Consider the following 18,040-nt stretch of genomic DNA (forward strand, 5'->3'; position numbering starts at 1 on the left):
CATATGATGATTGATATTCTGAAACAGCAGCCCTGCATCTGGCAGGTGAAAAATAAACATTACAAGAATAACAATGACTGGCGAGGCGGTGCAAGAGTCGCCTCGTGAGGCCTAGTGTGGACGCAGCTTTAGGGTCGATAGATTACGTCACTATAGTAACATCTAGCCTAGTCATATTCACATACATGAATTACTCGTTAGAAGGTAAGGACTTAGATTATATAAAAATGCGTTTGTCCCTCACCAGGTACGGCGGTTAGTCGGTGTAACTGGGTTAATGGAGTGAGCGCCAAGTAAATAAAGCGACTTTGCGCCTGCGCGTCTCGTTCACGATACCTTACCAGGATTAAGTAAATCAACGATCAGTAATTATCGCTTAATATTATAAATAAATACCCTTATTGAAGAAACTATTTAGCAACTTGTATAAAAATAAAATAATAAAGTGAGTAGTGAGGTTTCAAAATGTCTGCAGTCAGTTGTTGCCATGACAACGTTGACCACAATTTTTTTTAATGTGATCGGTGATCGGAAGTTAGTTTGTGAAGTTCCGATCTCCACAGTCCGATTACCTTTTACAAAGATGATCCAATCTTTGCATTCCGATCGCCAATTGCTGTTCCGATCAGATCGGAAGATCGGACGATCGGATTGATGATCGGATGTGCCCAGCTCTGTGCGTCACCCATGCATGCCATCATCGCCTCCTATTACCTCCGTCATTATAACATACGTTCCTTCAACTTAATATCAACTAGAGTAGAAATGCAACGTTTTGGAGCCTTCTGATTAATGTAAAATCACTTAGATTTAAGGACAGACCACCTATAATCTGGACCATGGGGTCTGTGTGGTCAGATTTTCTATGTAAATCTATGTAAATCTCTCTCTCTCTCTCTCTCTCTCTCTCTCTCTCTCTCTCTCTCTCTCTCTCTCTCTCTCTCTCTCTTTCTCTCTCTCTTTTTATTAGTCGTTCACACACACACACACACATACACACACACACACACACACACACACACACACACACACACACACACACACCTTTTAGTTGTCTTTTCGTCCTGCACACTATTATCACACTGGATTAATATATAAACCACCGAGTACCACAGATTTTTATTAGGATCACTAAAAGCAACACTGATTAACAAAGTTCATCATGTATATTTTTTTTATGAAAAACTGCACAACTGTGATACTTAACAAGTAAGTTTTTATCTTTTATAGTTTATATTTGTTAGTAAACTATCATATGTATGCATTTTTGTAATGCTCAGCAGGGAAATCCATTTATTTCCAATATAGTGTTAGGTTAACGTGAGTTCGGAGGTTACGTGGGGGTTGCTTTAAAACATATATAAAAGAAAAATTGGGGTTTAATAAACTCAAACTGTGTTCTCTGATGTATTTTCACATTCTAGAAATCTTGCGACCCCCAGAAGTATCGACCTTAGAGGGGTGGCGACCCCCAGAAGTATCGACCTTAGAGGGGTGGCGACCCCCAGAAGTATCGACCTTAGAGGGGTGGCGACCCTAGTTGAGAACCTCTGCCTTTAAATAATGACTTGAAGCTGCTGCTATAGTTTAAGCATTTTTTATATACACTAGTTTTGAAATGTATTCAATATATTCAATATTCTCTAATCCGAACATCAATATGAAAACTTAACACTCCAAGCCCAGGTTTATCTTAATTTTGTAGCCAGCCAGTCCAAACCCTCATAAATGCCATCAGAGGTAGGGGCACACGTGGGCTGGATATGCCAGTCCCTCTGAAGGCTGTGGAGGCCAAGCGAGTCTGTGATGGTGGCGAGGGGCGGGGCACAAGGCAGGTCCCGCTTGTTGGCCAGCACCAGCAGGGGACAGCCGGCTATCTCCTCGTCACGCATCTGAGAGGAGGAGGAAAAGGTTAGGTAAAGTTGGGAGCATACGCTATAGCTGTGCGCCACCTGCCATGTCACTTTACTACCGATGCAACAACAGTTACTACTAATACAACCCACCTACGGAGCTAGATAAGACAAATCATGATCCGGATCACTCAGATCACGAGAATCCAGACCTCTCTGGTAAATAGAACACGGGCTCTGCTATCAGATCAGTGATCTTAAAAGGATCATCGTATATAGATGAGATCTTAAACTGAATCCATACCGTCCATCACGCCCACTTAGCAAACGAACAACAGTGGGTGGCTTCATCTGTCAGACAGACTCTACCTCAAAGGCAAGGCTGATTTTTTTTCTATAAATTTGATTAACCCACTACGTAATCTTTCAACCCTAGTTGTTGCAGTGCCACAAATATAAATAAATATATTAATGAAAAATAAATGAAATAATGATGAGAATTTTAATTGCATTAGGTCCTGCAGCCTCTCACCATCACGTCGAGCTCTTCCTTCGCCTCGGACAGCCTGGCGGGGTCATTGGAGTCAACCACGTACACAATGGCGGAGGTGTTGGTGAAGTAGTGCCGCCACAGGGGTCGCAGCTTTTCCTGGCCGCCCACGTCCCATACGGTAAACGAGATGTTCTTGTACTCCACTGTCTCCACATTGAATCCTACAACGTGGTAAACTTATTAGTAAGGATCTGACTTATTCTTTATTTTTTTTTACAACAAAGGAGACAGCTCAAGGGCACAAAAAAGGGAAACAGTAACAAAAAAAAAGCCCGCTACTCGCCGCTCCTAAAAAGAATCCAAAGAGGTGGCCGAAAGAGAGGTCAATTTCGGGAGGAGAGGTGTCCAGATACCCTCCTCTTGAAGGAGTTCAAGTCGTAGGCAGGAGGAAATACAGATGAAGGAAGATTGTTCCAGAGTTTACCAGCGTGAGGGATGAAAGAATGAAGATGCTGGTTAACTCTTGCATAAGGGGTTTGGACAGTATAGGGATGAGCATGAGTAGAAAGTCGCTTGCAGCGGGGCCGCGGGAGGGGGGGAGGCATGCAGTTAACAAGTTCAGAAGAGCAGTCAGCTTGAAAATAACGATAGAAGATGGAAAGAGAGGCAACATGGCGGCGGAAATTAAGAGGTAGAAGACAATCAGTAAGAGGAGGAGAGCTGATGAGACGAAGAGCCTTAGACTCCACTCTGTCCAAGAGAACTGTGTGAGTGGAGTGAGTGGACACGTGAGATGCATACTCCATACGAGGGCGGACAAGGGCCCTGTATATTACATTCAGTATGCATTTATCAAAAGTAAACAATGCTTGTCTATATATCTATCTAAAATAATCTATGCGTATCTATCTATATTATCTATATGTTTATCTCTCTCTCTCTCTCTCTCTCTCTCTCTCTCTCTCTCTCTCTCTCTCTCTCTGTGTGTGTGTGTGTGTGTGTGTGTGTGTGTGTGTGTGTGTGTGTGTGTGTGTGTGTGTGTGTGTGTGTGTGTAATCCATTAGTTCTAGTTTTTTAAAGCACAGTAAAGCAAAAGCAGACGCTTTTCACAGAAACGGGACACCGCTGGATAGTGTTTGATATTCCCTGTTAATGTACTAAACTACTGCAGTATATAAAAACTGGAAAGTCCGAAAACTATGTAAAAGTAATGCTATACATATAAAATAGTATAATATGATAGTGCAAAATACAATTAAGAACACACATTTCACAATATTACCACATGGTGCGATAAAACAACTGTTATTACATGGCCTCACCAATGGTCGGGACAGTGGATACAACTTCCCCAAGCTTCAGTTTGTAGAGAATCGTAGTCTTCCCGGCGCCGTCAAGACCGACTGGAAGAAACAAAATGTTGAGGAGACATAATTACTTTAATGTGCAACTTTTGAAAGAGAGAGAGAGAGAGAGAGAGAGAGAGAGAGAGAGAGAGAGAGAGAGAGAGAGAGAGAGAGACCCAAGACCCTCACAGTGAGTGTCTGTCGAGTATGGCTTACCCATTAAAATCCTGCAGGGTTTTTTGCTCTGAACCAAGGACAGTATGCGAGACAGTAGTAGTCCCATCTTGCTGGGCCAGTAACTAAACAGGTGGAAATATAAGTAACCTTGACACTTGTTGATGAGAAAAGGAAGCAAAAAGCAGACCGAGAGGTGCACCGGTGTGGGTGGTATGAGGGGAGCGGGATTGAATGGTAGAGTCCAGCGTTGAGCCAGGCATATATGAGCGAGGCGAGGCTCCACGTGTCCCGAAACACGGGACGCAGGGCACGCTGGCAGTGTGTGTGTGGCTGTGAGGACGACGGCAGTAACTACTAGTGGTGCAACCCATGACTCACACATCGATTGTTTTCTCTCGGTACAAATAACGTTGCAACCTAATCTCTCTCTCTCTCTCTCTCTCTCTCTCTCTCTCTCTTCTTTATTTTTTTACATCTTACATAGTGCAATAGTTTACAGTTATGTTGATGAGCGGGCAGCGGCCCGCCGCTGGGGGAAATCTCTCTCTCTCTCTCTCTCTCTCTCTCTCTCTCTCTCTCTCTCTCTCTCTCTCTCTCTCTCTCTCTCTCTCTCTCTCTCTCTGTGTGTGTCAGACTGACATTTAAATTGATACGTGTAACATTCTATATCATTTCATTCCTTAATTAATTGTTTATATTTGAGTTTTACTGATTAATTAATTACTAATACATTTATTAATCTCAGGGTTAAGCAGGACATTAGTGCCTGGCTGGGGTACACTGTCTTGGTACTGTAAAGCCATTTAATGTGGGCTAATTTATGTATAATTTCAAAGACTAATGCGCCCTTGCATACTCGTAAAGTTTAGAGCCGCATAACGTAAGGACTCTTGATTTAGACATGAAGCCACAGAAGTCGTTTTATGAATCTCGCTAAAATGGAGGAGGTTGTAGAGGTCGAGGAGTAGGTTGTCAGAGGCTGCGACGGAGGTGGCGATGGCCGAGGTATAGGTATGTTAAGGAGGCTGAGGAGGAGGTTGCTGGGGTTGGAGAGGAAGTATTAGTTGTTGAGGAGGAGGTTAATTGTTCAGATCTAAGATGAGGTTCTGGAGGTCGATGATAAGGTTCTGGAGGTCGAGAAGGAAGTTTTGGGGTAGTTGAAGTTTTGAGATCGTAAAGGTTTGGGGGGTTAAGCAAGAGGTTGAGGTCTAGGAGATTCTGGAGGTCGATGAGGTTTTGGAAGTCAGGAGGTGGTGGAAGTCGAGGAGAAGGTTGTGGTTGTGAAGGCTGAGGAGGTGGTGGTGGATACTTTTGTGGTAGCGACCCTAAATACCGTCTTGACCTGGACTGGCGACCCTAAATGCGTGAACATGTTGTATTTCTTACCAATCATGAAACGTGTTATCGCCTCCATACATTTACCTACGGGTGCTTGTTTTCTTTAATATAGATCGCGAATGTAGTATATATTATTTGAGGCTTGTACAGTATCATTTGAGATAAAATATGAACTACTATTGATTGATTGATAGTTTATTGTTGCAAGTAAACAACAAAGGAGAAGGGAGTAACATGCCATCCCAACCCCCAGGCAGTACGTAATGTGATTATACAACTAGGAATACACGTGGAGGAAGGCTAGCACCAGGAAACTGAAAAGATACAATGGTGGGAGACAAGTGCTAGAAAAATAAAGGTCTTGATTTAGTCAGGGGTTTAAAGTCGCTTAACGCACCCTGTTGTGTACGTATATTGGTGAGGTTAGTGTGAATATATGGTAATTATAATAAAATAATAAAATAATAATAATGATAATGATAATAATAATAATAATAATGATAATAATTTAATAACGTACATATATGCACCTGATTAACGAGACATGTTTGAAATAGGCCGTTTCGTCGATTAATCTATTACAATGGCATGCAATATAAAGTGTAGACTATGAAGTACTCCACGACAGTCCAAGCCTAGAACACTGTATATACGGAACATTGTGATCCATGCCACTAGACTACAAGATATTAGCACCGTTGATTCATATATATTTCAATTACAAGTAAATGCATATTAGAGTAGTCTATCTCTATAGTGCTCCATACACTTGCTTATAAGTCTTCCCAATGCGATATAAGTGGGCTGCTATTTGCATGCGTACCAAAAGTTTAGTCTGATGCAACCCCTGCCAGGCCTGTCACTTCCACTAAGACACCGATTGAAGTAAGGAGGTGCAGAGAGAGAGAGAGAGAGAGAGAGAGAGAGAGATTTCCTGTTTCGTCAGCCGGTCTTGTCCCTGAACACGACGCATTTAAGGTGTATCACTTCATGACGCATCTCAGTGAGTGATATGGTGCAACCTTAACTCTCTCTCTCTCTCTCTCTCTCTGAACTTCTTACTTCAATCGGTGTCTTAGTGGAAGTGACAGGCCTGACAGGGGTTGCATCAGACTAAAATTTTAGTACGCATGCAAATACCAGCCCACTTATATCCCATTGGGAAGACTTATAAGCAAGTGTATGGAACACTATAGAGATAGATTACTCTAACATGCATGACTAGTAATAAACAATTACTTGTACTCAGGGTTAGAACCAAACTAAGAGAGAGAGAGATAGATAGATAGATATTTTTTTTTTTTACGTCGTGGCCTATTGCGCCGGTAGGCTTCTTCCCGGTGGATCCTGAATTCCTGACGGTGGGTCCTGATGGTCGGCCCAGCCCGTTCTGGCGCAGGTGAGTGTTTATAGTGGCGCCATCTTGCATTAGCTCATGTTGTCCTCCCGGAGCTCATCTTTAATCCTAGAATCTAGAGTCCGCGTTGATAGATGTTCTTCTGGACAGCATGTGGGTAGTTTTGAGCCACTCGGCGGCGGCTGAAAAATCCCAGCTTAATGGCACCGGTCGGGGATTGAACACGCGTCCTCCTGAACGCGGGGCCGTCACGCTATCCATTCAGCCACCGCCTCTCCATTTAATGAACGATATCAGGATATATGGCTTTCCCATTAGAGCCATTGATCATTGGAACAGCCTGGACAGAGGTGATTCAAACCGAAACTCAAATAAGTTTAAAGTTAAGATTGACTTACCGGTTGAGAGTTCAGTAATTATGCAGCCGAAGTAGGCTTGTGATTTTCAAAACACAGACTATTTTATCATGGGTGGAATATATATATATATATATATATATATATATATATATATATATATATATATATATATATATATATATATATATATATATATATATATATATATATATATATATATATATATATATATATATATATATATATATATATATATATATATATATATATATATATATATATATATATATGTATATATATATATATATATATATATATATATATATATATATATATATATATATATATATATATCACCATCTCTCCTCCTCTAAACTTCACCTCTTCCTCACCGAAACACAGGTCTCGGCGGCTACTGACAGCAATCTTTACTTTGTTCACTCCTACTATCTCTATCCTAAATTTCAATCCAAAGCTGGATGTTGCGTCTACGTGCGCAACGACATCATTTGCTCTTGTGCCCACGACCTTGACTCTTCTGAATTCTCCACCATCTGGCTAAGACTTCCTTGTCGTGCTATTACTAAATACATCTGTGCTGTTTATATCTCACCTAACTCTACTAACATGCAGAATTCTTTGACTACTAAATTTGAACTCTAAAGTGGAGCACATCTTGACCCACTCTCCCTTCACTGAAATCTCCATCTTAGGAGATTTCAATGTTCACCACCAGCTTTGGCTTTCATCCTCTTTCACTGACCAGCCTGGTGAACAAGCCTACAACTTAATTTGCTCTCCTCAATGATCTAGAGCAGTTGGTTCAGCACCAATGGCGTAGTTAGGCTTGGGCTATCGGAGCTAGAGCCCGGAATGTTTTATGAATAGCCCCGGACCTCAGACCTCGACGGTGGGAGGAACCAGGACCCCCGGGGAGTCATGATGGTGACTGTGTGACCGCGGCCTTAATCGTGTCCCTTGCGTGGCAGTCTCGGATTTTTGGACTTCTCAAATGTTCCGTCCCCTTCCTGCTGACCCGATGTCCTCAGCATCCCATGATCTCCCTTTACTGCTTTAATTTGAACTCAACTACGTTTTTGCTGGTGATGACGATGAAAATGAGAAGAAGAAAAGAAGAAGAAGAAGAAGAAGAAGAAGAAAAAGAAGAAGAAGAAGAAGAAATGATAATATGATGATGATAATACATAGATAAACCGAAGGGAAGAGAAAGAAGAAGAGGAGAAGGAGGAAGAGGAGGAGAAGGAGCAGGAGCGAGAAGAGGAACACAAAGTAACACAAAGGAAGAACAAACAACAGCAGACCTGCTGGTCCTTAAGAGGCTGTTTGTGACAAGCTACACTAACTATCTAATCAAAGGTGGAAGATGAAGGACAGCAAAGGCGAAGGCTCCTCCCCACCCTCCATCCCTCAAGCCAAAGCTGACAAGAAAGGAAAAAGAACCATGCAGCATGGAAAAACTGCATGGAAATTATGTAGGAAAGAGGAAAGAACTACCATTACTGCTACCACTAACCGGGCGATAAAAACGGACAAGGACACCAGTGTTCGAAAGAACTTAATGTTATTACGACAATGAGTGATATCTTAGTTGCTGGTTAGAGTCAAAATACTTGTCTAATCTATTCTTGAAGGCCGTAACTGTTGTACTATCAACGACATCACAGGGTAGAGAGTTCCAAACATTAACAACTCGATTGAAGAAGTGTTTGGCTTCGTGCGACGAGAATCTTTTACCACATATTTTGAAATTGTTATTTCTTTTTGTTCTATTTGATCGAACAATTGTAAAGTAATCTTCCGCATTAATACCACTGAATCCTTTAAATATTTTAAACACTTCTATTAGATCGCCTCGCATTCTTCGTTTTGAAAGGCTGAATAAATTTACTTCTTTAAGCCAGCGTTGTTCAAACCGGGGTCCGCGCAGCATAGATCAAAGGGGTACGTGAAAAGACGATGAACACACACACACACACACACACACACACACAGCAGAGACTTCCCATGTTCTATGAAGGAAAAGAGAGAGGGAGGGTCGGGTACCTATATATATGAAGGACGCGTAATGTACGTGTACCAAAATATAATATAATATAAATATAGTATAATATAATTGAGTCTAATCAGCCATGGGGGGTGCGTAACAGTAGGAGAAGGTAATAAAGGGTACAATAGGCGAAAAAGTTTGGACAGCACTGCTTTAAGCCTTTGTTCATAAGATGAATTTCTCAATCTAGGAATCATTTTTGTTACTCTCCGTTGAACCCGTTCTGACTTTTCTACGTCTTTACTGTAATAGGGAGACCAATACTGTACACAGTACTTTAGATGGGGTCGAACCAGCAAATTATACAGTTTTGATATTACTTTTTTCGATTTATTATTAAAAACTCGTCCGATGAAGCCAACCAAATTGTTTACCGTTTTAACTACCTCTGAATAATGCTGACTGGGCTTTAAATCGTTTGATATAGTGATTCCAAGATCCTTTTCTTTACTTACTGCAGAAAGTTGTTGGCCATTCATTACATACCGAACGCGATAGTTATTGTTTACGATGTGCAACACTTTACATTTGTCAACGTTGAATTTCATTTGCCATTGATTGGCCCAACGTGCAAGTCGATCTAGATCTGTTTGTAAAGCTTCCTCGTCGAGTATCGCAGTTACTTTACTAGCAATTTTTGTGTCATCAGCAAATTTTGATATTTTGCAAATTAGCCCATCATCGATATCGTTGACATAAATTAAGAAGAGCATGGGACCAAGTACTGATCCCGCGACCAGCGTGACGGGAGAGCCACTCCTTACCGAGTCGGGTAAAGAGGTACCCCACTGGCTAAGTGGGTTATGGGAGGCTCGTTCATCAGGCATAGTCGCCGCACTACACGACTTTCCCCTCTATGTAGATTAATTTCTGTGTGTTGAGACCTTAGACGGTGACCACTGTCGGTTCACTGTTCCACAATGTCCCCGTAGAGATATACCTCCAACTCTCCCATTTTCTATTATCCTCGGAGAGCATGGGCCATCCTACCTGTTACACCTTCGGGGAAACTGAAAAGAACCGCAGGATAGGATGCCCATTGCCCACTGTATGCCACCAGTTTAATGACGAGATTTTTTATTCTCTTTTTTCTATTACTCTCTCGGTCCCACACGTCCTTCTGCGTGTATCGAAACACACGAGAAATTAATCAAGATCAGCGACCAGCGTGACGGGAGAGCCACTCCTTACCGAGTCGGCCAAAGAGGTACCCCGCTGGCGAGGTGGGTTATGGGAGGCTCGTTCGTCAGGCATAGTCGTCGCACTACACAACTACTATTTTAAGAGACTCATTTTTAATTTCAATGAAGACCGTGTCCACTTTGGTTGTAATATCTGTTTTCATGGATACTGGATGGAGAGAGTTGTGGATATAAAAGATAACGCCTCCACCCTGTCTGTTCTCTCTTTCATGACTAAAAATCGTATAACCCGGCAATCTATATTCCGCAATGAAATCTCTAGTTGAAGTGTCGATCCAAGATTCTGTGACTCCGATGATGTTATAATGATTTGTAACTGCGACTGCTTCTATGTCTTCAAACTTGTTACGTAGGCTACGAGCGTTTATATTTAGTGTGATTCGGGGGTTGCCCGGGTTGAGTGCTCCCTCACGGTGGAGCTGCTCCATGGTGTTCTCACCTTGGCGTTTTTTGGCTTTTGAAGAGCCACTTGGAAGAAGAAGAAGATGATGATGATGATGATGATCTTTATTTGCTTTCTTTGATTTCTCATATTATTCATTCTCTCTCTCTCTCTCTCTCTCTCTCTCTCTCTCTCTCTCTCTCTCTCTCTCTCTCTCTCTCTCTCTCTCTCTTTGCTGTGTAATATGTCTTCGGGGTCTCCAGACACCGTGAGCGTGGTGAGGAGAAGGAAGAAGAGGAGGGAAAGAGAACACCGAGACATACATATGACATAATGTAGTCAATAGTCCAATACTACATAAAAGCGTGCCGAGACGGAAGGGAACCGAACAGACGAGACTCGCCCACACTCACGGTGTCTAGAGAGCCCGAAGACATATTATTACACAGCAGCAGAAAAATATACCGGTAAATTATTAAAGTTTCGTTCCGGCAGAGAGAGAGAGAGAGAGAGAGAGAGAGAGAGAGAGAGAGAGAGAGAGAGAGAGAGAGAGAGAGGACGAATAATATAAGAAATCAAAGAAAGGTACAATACAAAGAAAGATCATCATCATCATCATCTTCTTCTTCTTCTTCTTCTTCTTCTTCTCCAGTTCAACCAAGAGATAGATAGATAGAGGGAGGGTTGTTGTTTTTTTTGTTTTTTTGAGGAAGGACGAAAAATAGGAAGAGTGAATAATATAAGAAATCAAAGAAAGAAAGATATAGTACAATAAAGGAGATGGATGGTGCTTGCCATTTCAGTCGAGAGAGAGAGAGAGAGAGAGAGAGAGAGAGAGAGAGAGAGAGAGAGAGAGAGAAGACTAAGGAGCCCAATGGTATACATCAAGGAGACTATATTATATTGGTATATACTAGAGATGTATCGGATATCCGCATCCGCATCCGCATCCGCGGAACATCCGCATATTTTTTCACATCCGCATCCGCATCCGCATCCGTAGTTGTGATAAACTGAACATCCGCCTCCGCCTCCGCATCCGCATTTGTGGTGAAATATACATCCGCATCCGCATCCGCATCCGCACTCTACAGAGGATGTGTGGATGCGGATGTGTTTTGTGTATTGCACAACCTATAGATTATAGAGTAATATATAGACACGCAGTTACAGACTAGCAGAGTAGTAGAGTACTGCCTGGTGCTTACAGACTTAGAGTTCAGACAGAGCTTAGAAATGTGGAGTAAATTTATTGATGTGTGTCTAATGAATTAATTATCTAGTAAAACTAAAGCAAATAATATCACGGATTCATTTCCTTTCAAACTTACACAACGTAATGTGTCTAGAATTTAGGGGAAGGTCAGGAGGAGGGGGCGAATTTTACTTAGTGACTATGAAGTAAAAATACTTAGTAAATAAACTGCAAACTGTGAATGGTGGAATGTTAGATACTTAGTAACGACAGATGAGTGAGTCACTGTGTGTGTGTGTGTGTGTGTGAGGAGGGTGAAGAGGGAGATAGAGAGGAGGCTTATCACCCTTGCTTGTCACCTTCACCCCGATGCCTTACTGCTGGAGAGAGAGAGAGAGAGAGAGAGAGAGAGAGAGAGAGAGAGAGAGAGAGAGAGAGAGATTGTAATGTGTGTGTCGTGTGGCTGAGTAATGTCGTACATTGCAGTCTTAGACCTTATTCCCACTTCACACGGTAGAAATCAGTGCTTCTTCCTTAAATACTTTTAATGCGAATGTTTCCATAATTATACAAATAATAATATTAAAAAAAAATATGAACCGGCAGCGCTGAGCTCTTCTTATCGCATGAGTTTTCCTGTTGTCGCCTGTTCCCCCTGATACAGTGAGTTGCCGATGAAAAGATTTTCACAGAGGAAGGGTAATATTAGCTATTGTTTTATTATTATTATCATTGTTACTGTTATAGAGGGCTTTTCGATGTATTTCTTACTAGAATTTAATGCAATGAAGCATTAGAATAAAGTAATCTTCTTTTCACATTTGCTAAGCATCTCGAAAATTTATAATACTGATCCATAAGTTGTAAACTGGCATTCTGAGCATAAGTCCTACACAGTACACTGGCAGCTAGGTCATCAGTTTGGTAAGAGTTTGCCTTCGAAGGAAGAAGTACTGCTCCTTCCTTGCTTTGGTCCTCGCTGATAATACAGTTTGCCAGTGATGGTTTAAAAGGATATTATAATCAAGTTTACAAAGCCTTATTGTTCTGTGCTGACTGCTACAGCAGCTGAAAAATGGCGTCACATAGCAGTGAAGTGTGGAAATATTTTATGAGCAAGTCAAGTGACCTAGCACAGTGTCTGTTGTGCAAGAAAGATTATTCACGAAAGGGACGCGGAACTACATCTTTGAAAAACCTCTTGAAATCACTGCATAAAGAACAGTTTGAAGAGTTAATGGCAAAAGAGACAAAGAAGTTGGAAGAAAAAATAAATATAGAAAAAACACCTTTGCAAAAAGCAAAGACAGATGCTAAGCAAAGGAATGTTGCTGAGTATTTTCAGAGTGCAAAATTATGGGATGCTTCTAACCCTAAGGCAAAGAAACTGGATAAATGCATTGCAGAAATGTTAGTCATGGATGATTTGCCTTTCAGTCATGTTGAGGACATAGGATTCATGAGACTGATGACTGAAGCTGCTCCACTATACAGTCTAAAGCAGCGAAATTTCTATTCATCAACGATATGTAGTGATATGTATGAGTCTGTTTTCAAGAAAATAAAAGAAATAATTGATGAAGTGAAGCAAGACAACAAACTTTCCTTCACAACTGATGTGTGGTCAGATACCTCAGCAGGTGTCTCATTGCTGAGTTTAACTGCACATACCATAAATAAGGAATTTGAAAGAACAAACTTTGTGCTAGGTGCTGAACCACTGGAAGAACGACATACAGGAGAGTATATTTCCAAAATGTTGGATGATATGCTGATGAAGTGGGACATATCTCGTACAAATGTGCACTGTGTTCTGCGTGATGCTGGAGCAAAAATGAAAAAAGCTCTGTTTCTCTCAGGTGTAAATAATTTGGATTGTACTGTGCATAAAATACAGCTGATTGCTAAAACTGGGTTATCATCACATTGTGATATAGAAAACATGATAAAAAAAACTCGTAGTATTGCTACGCACTTTCATCACTCAACTATGGCACAGGATGAACTTAAAAAGATTCAGGACAGGCTGCAAGTACCTAAACTCTCTGTTATTCATGATACACCCACAAGATGGAATAGCACCTTACACATGCTAAGAAGAACACTAGAAATAAAGGAATCTGTGTGTGTGTATGCTGCTACCAACTCCAAAATCAAACAGCCCAGCAATACTGAGTGGTTGATTATGCATAAATGTGTACAAGCCTTACAACCTTATGAAGATATCACAAAAAAACTTAGTGACTCCACATCAACAGCAGCTGAAGTGATTCCACTTGTAAAGTCCTTAAAACACACTCTTCAGCATACCACATCAGTAGTTTCTAACCCTGTTGAAAAAACTCATACTTCAGATACAAGCTCTGAAGATGAACCAGGCTCAGGATCAGTGATTGAGTTAAATGAAGACAGACAAGCAACACAGGCAGTAAACTTCATGAAAGAAGCAATGCAAGCTGATGTTGAGAAAAGATTTTCTTGGATTGAAACATATATTGACCCAAGATACAAGAGTATCCGCACCCGCATCCGCATCCGCATCCGCGAGGATGTCATATTTTGATATCCGCATCCGCATTTGCATCCGCATTTCAGTAGAGACTGATATCGGCATTCACATTTGCATCCGCAAAATGACATCCGCATATACATCCGCATCCGCGGATGTCTGAAATTCGACATCCGATACATCTCTAGTATATACATGCAGGGATCCATTCTTTGCACCTGCCAACGCTCTAAAACTTGTACCTCCTTAATAATCGACGTTACTGCGTCCTGTTCTCCTCGCTGATCGCCCCTCCCACCCTCTCTCCCTCTAGTGTAGCCTATTTAGTATTAGTTTATTGTATTTTTAATTTGTATATTTTCAGCCTAACAGCTGCCATACATTAATAAACTTGTTATTATTATCATTACTATTATTATTATTATTATACATGAATAATAAGGCGCTTAAATATAGGTTGATTTATATAGTGAAATTATTATATAAAAATAGTGATTTTTTATATAGATATCTGAAAATGGTTTTAATACAAGATAGTCAACATATTGAAGTGTTCATCTATGATCTTTTATGCAGATATATTAATTTTTGTGGCGTCAGGAAGGTTTTTCGTCGCTGCGCGTGAAATGAGTCAGATTCGGCGAATGTTCGTCGCGAATTCTGGTCGAGCTCGAGCAAAAACTACTGAAGCTAGGAAGGCGTGCTTGGTGGCATATGAAAGCTCTTTTAATACAGATTAATAATCAGAAAAAAATTGGGAAGCATTAAATAAATAAAAAAGTTATAAGCAGAAAAACTAGGACGTGTCCAAATTGCGGCAAAAAGGCCGAAAAACAGGCTATTTTGTGACGGCTCGACGGAATCGAGCTATCAAAATATCCTTCGAGTTGGTCAAACTACATTGCCAAGAGGGGCTACATGCCAAATTACAGCCTTCTAAAGGCAATAGCAAGGCCACACTAGACAAAACGGCAGTGTCTGGAGTTCGTCAAGATCGCTCTAGACAGGGTTTACGTTTCGAGCTCTAGCGACGAAACTACTTGGAGTAGGGAAATGTTGTGCACCATATTGGAAAGCTCATTGGCAGGGCTATATCATTTGTTAAATAAGTTTTTTTTTTTTTTAATGAGCGAGTTTCAAGGTTGGGAACAAAAATAAATTTTTTTCAGTCGTTTTTTGCGAATTTATTCGATTTTTTACCCTTTCGATTCGATTTTCGAGCCCGGTCGCTAAATAAAAAAAAAATAGCCCTTTCATTTTGCCGTCAATTGATACCAAAAACTTTTCTGTAGACCCAGAAATAAGGGAGTTATGGCGATTCTCACCAAAGCGTTTGATTTTCCAAAATTCGCGGCCTTTTTTTTTTTTTTACAGCAGAGGAGACAGTTCAAGGGCGTAAAAAAAAAAAAAAAAAAACAAGCCCGCTACTTACTGCTCCTGGCTTAATTAATGACAAGGGCGCCGCAAAATCAAGAGTAAGCCGTCCATTACTTAAGATGTCACTGCCTCACTGGTTATGCCAATAGTGTAATGTAGTACTTTCTGTCCCCTCTCCGGCCCTTTGCTACAGCCGAAGGCTATAGGCAGAAAGGCATTACTACATTAAAAAAAAAAAAAGTAGCTGAATCCGCTTCCAAAATGGGAAAAAATTGTTTTTAAAATCACACACTGTCCTGCCTGAGGTTGGGATGGCATGTTCCTCCCTTCTCCCTTGTTGTTTACCTGCAACAATAAATTATCAATCAATCAATCACCTCAGTTCAAAGTTGGCACGGTGCTCAACTGGCCAAAAATGGCGCCCAGCGGCATTATAACAGGGCCGCCCATGTCGGTACTCTATCAGAGGACTCTACTCTAGACTTGCTGGAATGCAAGAAGTATGACAGGGAGAGAACGAAGATGATGTATGTGTTTCTGAGTGAGATGGGACGTGGAGTGAACGGGAGGACGGCAAAGGGGGTGGATGGTGCTGCTGCTGGGGCTCAGTGGAGAGACGAGTGGACGAGTGATTGAGGCAGTGAAAGAGTTCTTGGAGGGCATGTGGCGTGCAAGATGTAGGGAATGATATCTTGCCCCGAGAACATAGACTTTCCGCATGTTTTTTGTTTTCTTTTCACAGGAGCTGCCGATACAAAGGCCTGGCTGGGGAGAAATCCCGAGCCACCTGTGACATCAAGATCAAGATCAAGAACCCCCGTTGCAAAGGCTCCTCAACAACAACATCCGGCCGCTGAAGCTCCGTGTCCGCCTTGCCTTCCAAGCCCTCAAGTGAACGCAAACGATCTAACACCCACTCTGGTGACAGAACGACGGACTTAAAAATCACCCGATAGCAACTACCATTGACGGGGTTCTGGACACTCCAAAAGAAGAAGTGTCTGGCCTGCCTAGGTAGCTTAAACACTGAATAAAAAATACACCAACTGAAGAAGAAGGCAGAATAATCGAGCTGCGAACGTATTCCCTCCCTTTGCTGGCCAGGCTTTAACTAACAGCCCCAGCAGCCTGTCCCATGGCCCGCCCCGCCGCCTGAACGTGCAGGGAGGGAGGAGGAAAGGTTTTGTGCCAGCCCCTGCCAGCGTGTGGGCCCGATGTTCAGCACTCTGTCCAGTTACTTCAGCAGGATCAAGCGGCACTTCTACAGGGCCGTGGAGGAGGCGCGGCAGCCCTGCAAGCGTCCCATCGATGAGTGAGTACACGCCCGGTGCTGCTGACGTGCCCCCCTTCCCGAGGCTCAACACTCAATTTTATAAAATGCTCCAAAATATAGTTCACCAATGTTTTGAGGCCTGATTTGCTGTGCAGATGAATAAGTCAGCTTATTAGTTTTGCTTTTTTCTGATAATTTTTTGTTAGGAATGTATCTGACTGCGTACTTCCTCAGGAAATCACTAGTTTTTCAGTAACCCTTCCCTGCACACCCCCCCCCTTCCATAAATATTAGTAATACTTGAGGAAAACAGACATCAGATTAATGTAAAACTTCAAAAACTATTAGTAAAAAATGAGTTTAGGTTAAGATTCGTTTTAGCAACGTGCCAGTATTTCATTACCTAACTTATGAAACATCCCTAGCTCCTCACATATCTTTTATACAAATGTTCAACAATCATGGAAACGCTTTCAAAATTCAATTCAAGGACTATTCTCTTTATTGTTGAAAATAGGGATAATATTCACAAAAGCGTAGCCTCCTCTGGCGGCGGCTGCGGCGGCGGTGCAGCCGGTGTTGCGAGAAATACCTCCTCGCAGAAATTAGTCGCATATGTGGGGGGGGGGGGGGATCCAAAGAAGGGGTGCAGCCCCACCTGGTTAGAAGGGGGGTCGAGGGGGACAAAGCCCCCCTGTTAGCTGTCATGTCATAAAGTTCGGTTGGAGTAGTTTAAATATGCTCCCCCACCCAAAAACCCCGATTTCCCATGGGTCCCTCAAGCTGAACCTCTCTTCGAGCTATTTTGCAGCTGTGGCAGCGGGCCCTCAAAAGGCACTGAAAAGTCAATCTTTTAGTCATTTCCGGAGAAAAAATAGTATCTCCATGATAAACAGCATTATATTTTGTCCAAAAATAAGCAGTCAACATTTCGAAATTAGTAACATCATTAAAACAAATCTTTACCTACCTAAGTTTGTTCACAAAAATAACAATAACATCAATACTGCTGGACTTAAACAGCCACCTCAACAGTGGCAACAACAGCGCAGTGTGAAGCGTCGCTGCCAGAAGCATATCATACGTTTTGATCATAAATTGTTTAATATTC

At 41.7% G+C, this 18,040-nt stretch overlaps 2 protein-coding genes across 10 annotated transcripts in view; one reads left to right on the plus strand and one right to left on the minus strand.

Annotated features, from left to right (window-relative positions):
• Window positions 1–1,107: 1,107 nt before the first annotated feature.
• On the minus strand, window positions 1,108–4,216 carry LOC126983174 (uncharacterized). Of its 4 annotated transcripts, none has more exons than XR_007735574.1 (5): window positions 3,909–4,209; window positions 3,669–3,749; window positions 2,386–2,567; window positions 1,519–1,892; window positions 1,108–1,452 (listed from the first exon to the last, which is right to left on the minus strand). XR_007735574.1 is itself a non-coding variant. In XM_050835672.1 (4 exons), exons 1-4 carry the CDS (start codon window positions 4,127–4,129, stop codon window positions 1,689–1,691), a joined length of 540 nt encoding a protein of 179 aa, XP_050691629.1. In that variant the 5' UTR covers window positions 4,130–4,216; the 3' UTR covers window positions 1,108–1,688. The 4 variants fall into 4 exon arrangements, 2 of the variants coding, with proteins under 2 accessions (XP_050691629.1, XP_050691627.1); XR_007735573.1 differs by having other exon boundaries at window positions 1,486–1,892; XM_050835672.1 differs by having other exon boundaries at window positions 1,108–1,892; window positions 4,057–4,216.
• Window positions 4,217–12,694: 8,478 nt separating this feature from the next.
• The window catches only part of LOC126983175 (sentrin-specific protease 1-like), a 58,458-nt gene continuing 53,112 nt past the window's right edge, over window positions 12,695–18,040 (plus strand). For 5 of the 6 annotated variants that reach the window (XM_050835675.1, XM_050835676.1, XM_050835678.1 and 2 more), the window contains exon 1: window positions 14,259–16,968. Coding sequence is in view for 4 of the 6 variants with exons in the window: in XM_050835676.1 (XP_050691633.1) it covers window positions 16,871–16,968 (98 nt within the window). In the remaining 2 variants the exon portion in view is untranslated. Of the gene's footprint in view, window positions 12,721–14,258; window positions 16,969–18,040 lie in introns of those variants that run through there. The other variant, XM_050835673.1, reaches the window with a different exon arrangement.

Source organism: Eriocheir sinensis, chromosome 53 (genome assembly GCF_024679095.1).
Source record: "Eriocheir sinensis breed Jianghai 21 chromosome 53, ASM2467909v1, whole genome shotgun sequence".
Taxonomy (NCBI): domain Eukaryota; kingdom Metazoa; phylum Arthropoda; class Malacostraca; order Decapoda; family Varunidae; genus Eriocheir; species Eriocheir sinensis.

Bases quoted from the DNA above. Each gene is read 5' to 3' on its own strand.
- LOC126983174 (XM_050835672.1), bottom strand. From the start codon at position 4,129: ATGCCTGGCTCAACGCTGGACTCTACCATTCAATCCCGCTCCCCTCAT. The intron at 3,750-4,056 runs GTCTGCTTTTTG...TGTTTCTTCCAG, and splicing joins CCACACCGGTGCACCTCTCG to TCGGTCTTGACGGCGCCGGG. The intron at 1,893-2,385 runs GTGAGAGGCTGC...TCCTCCTCTCAG, and splicing joins AGGAAGAGCTCGACGTGATG to ATGCGTGACGAGGAGATAGC.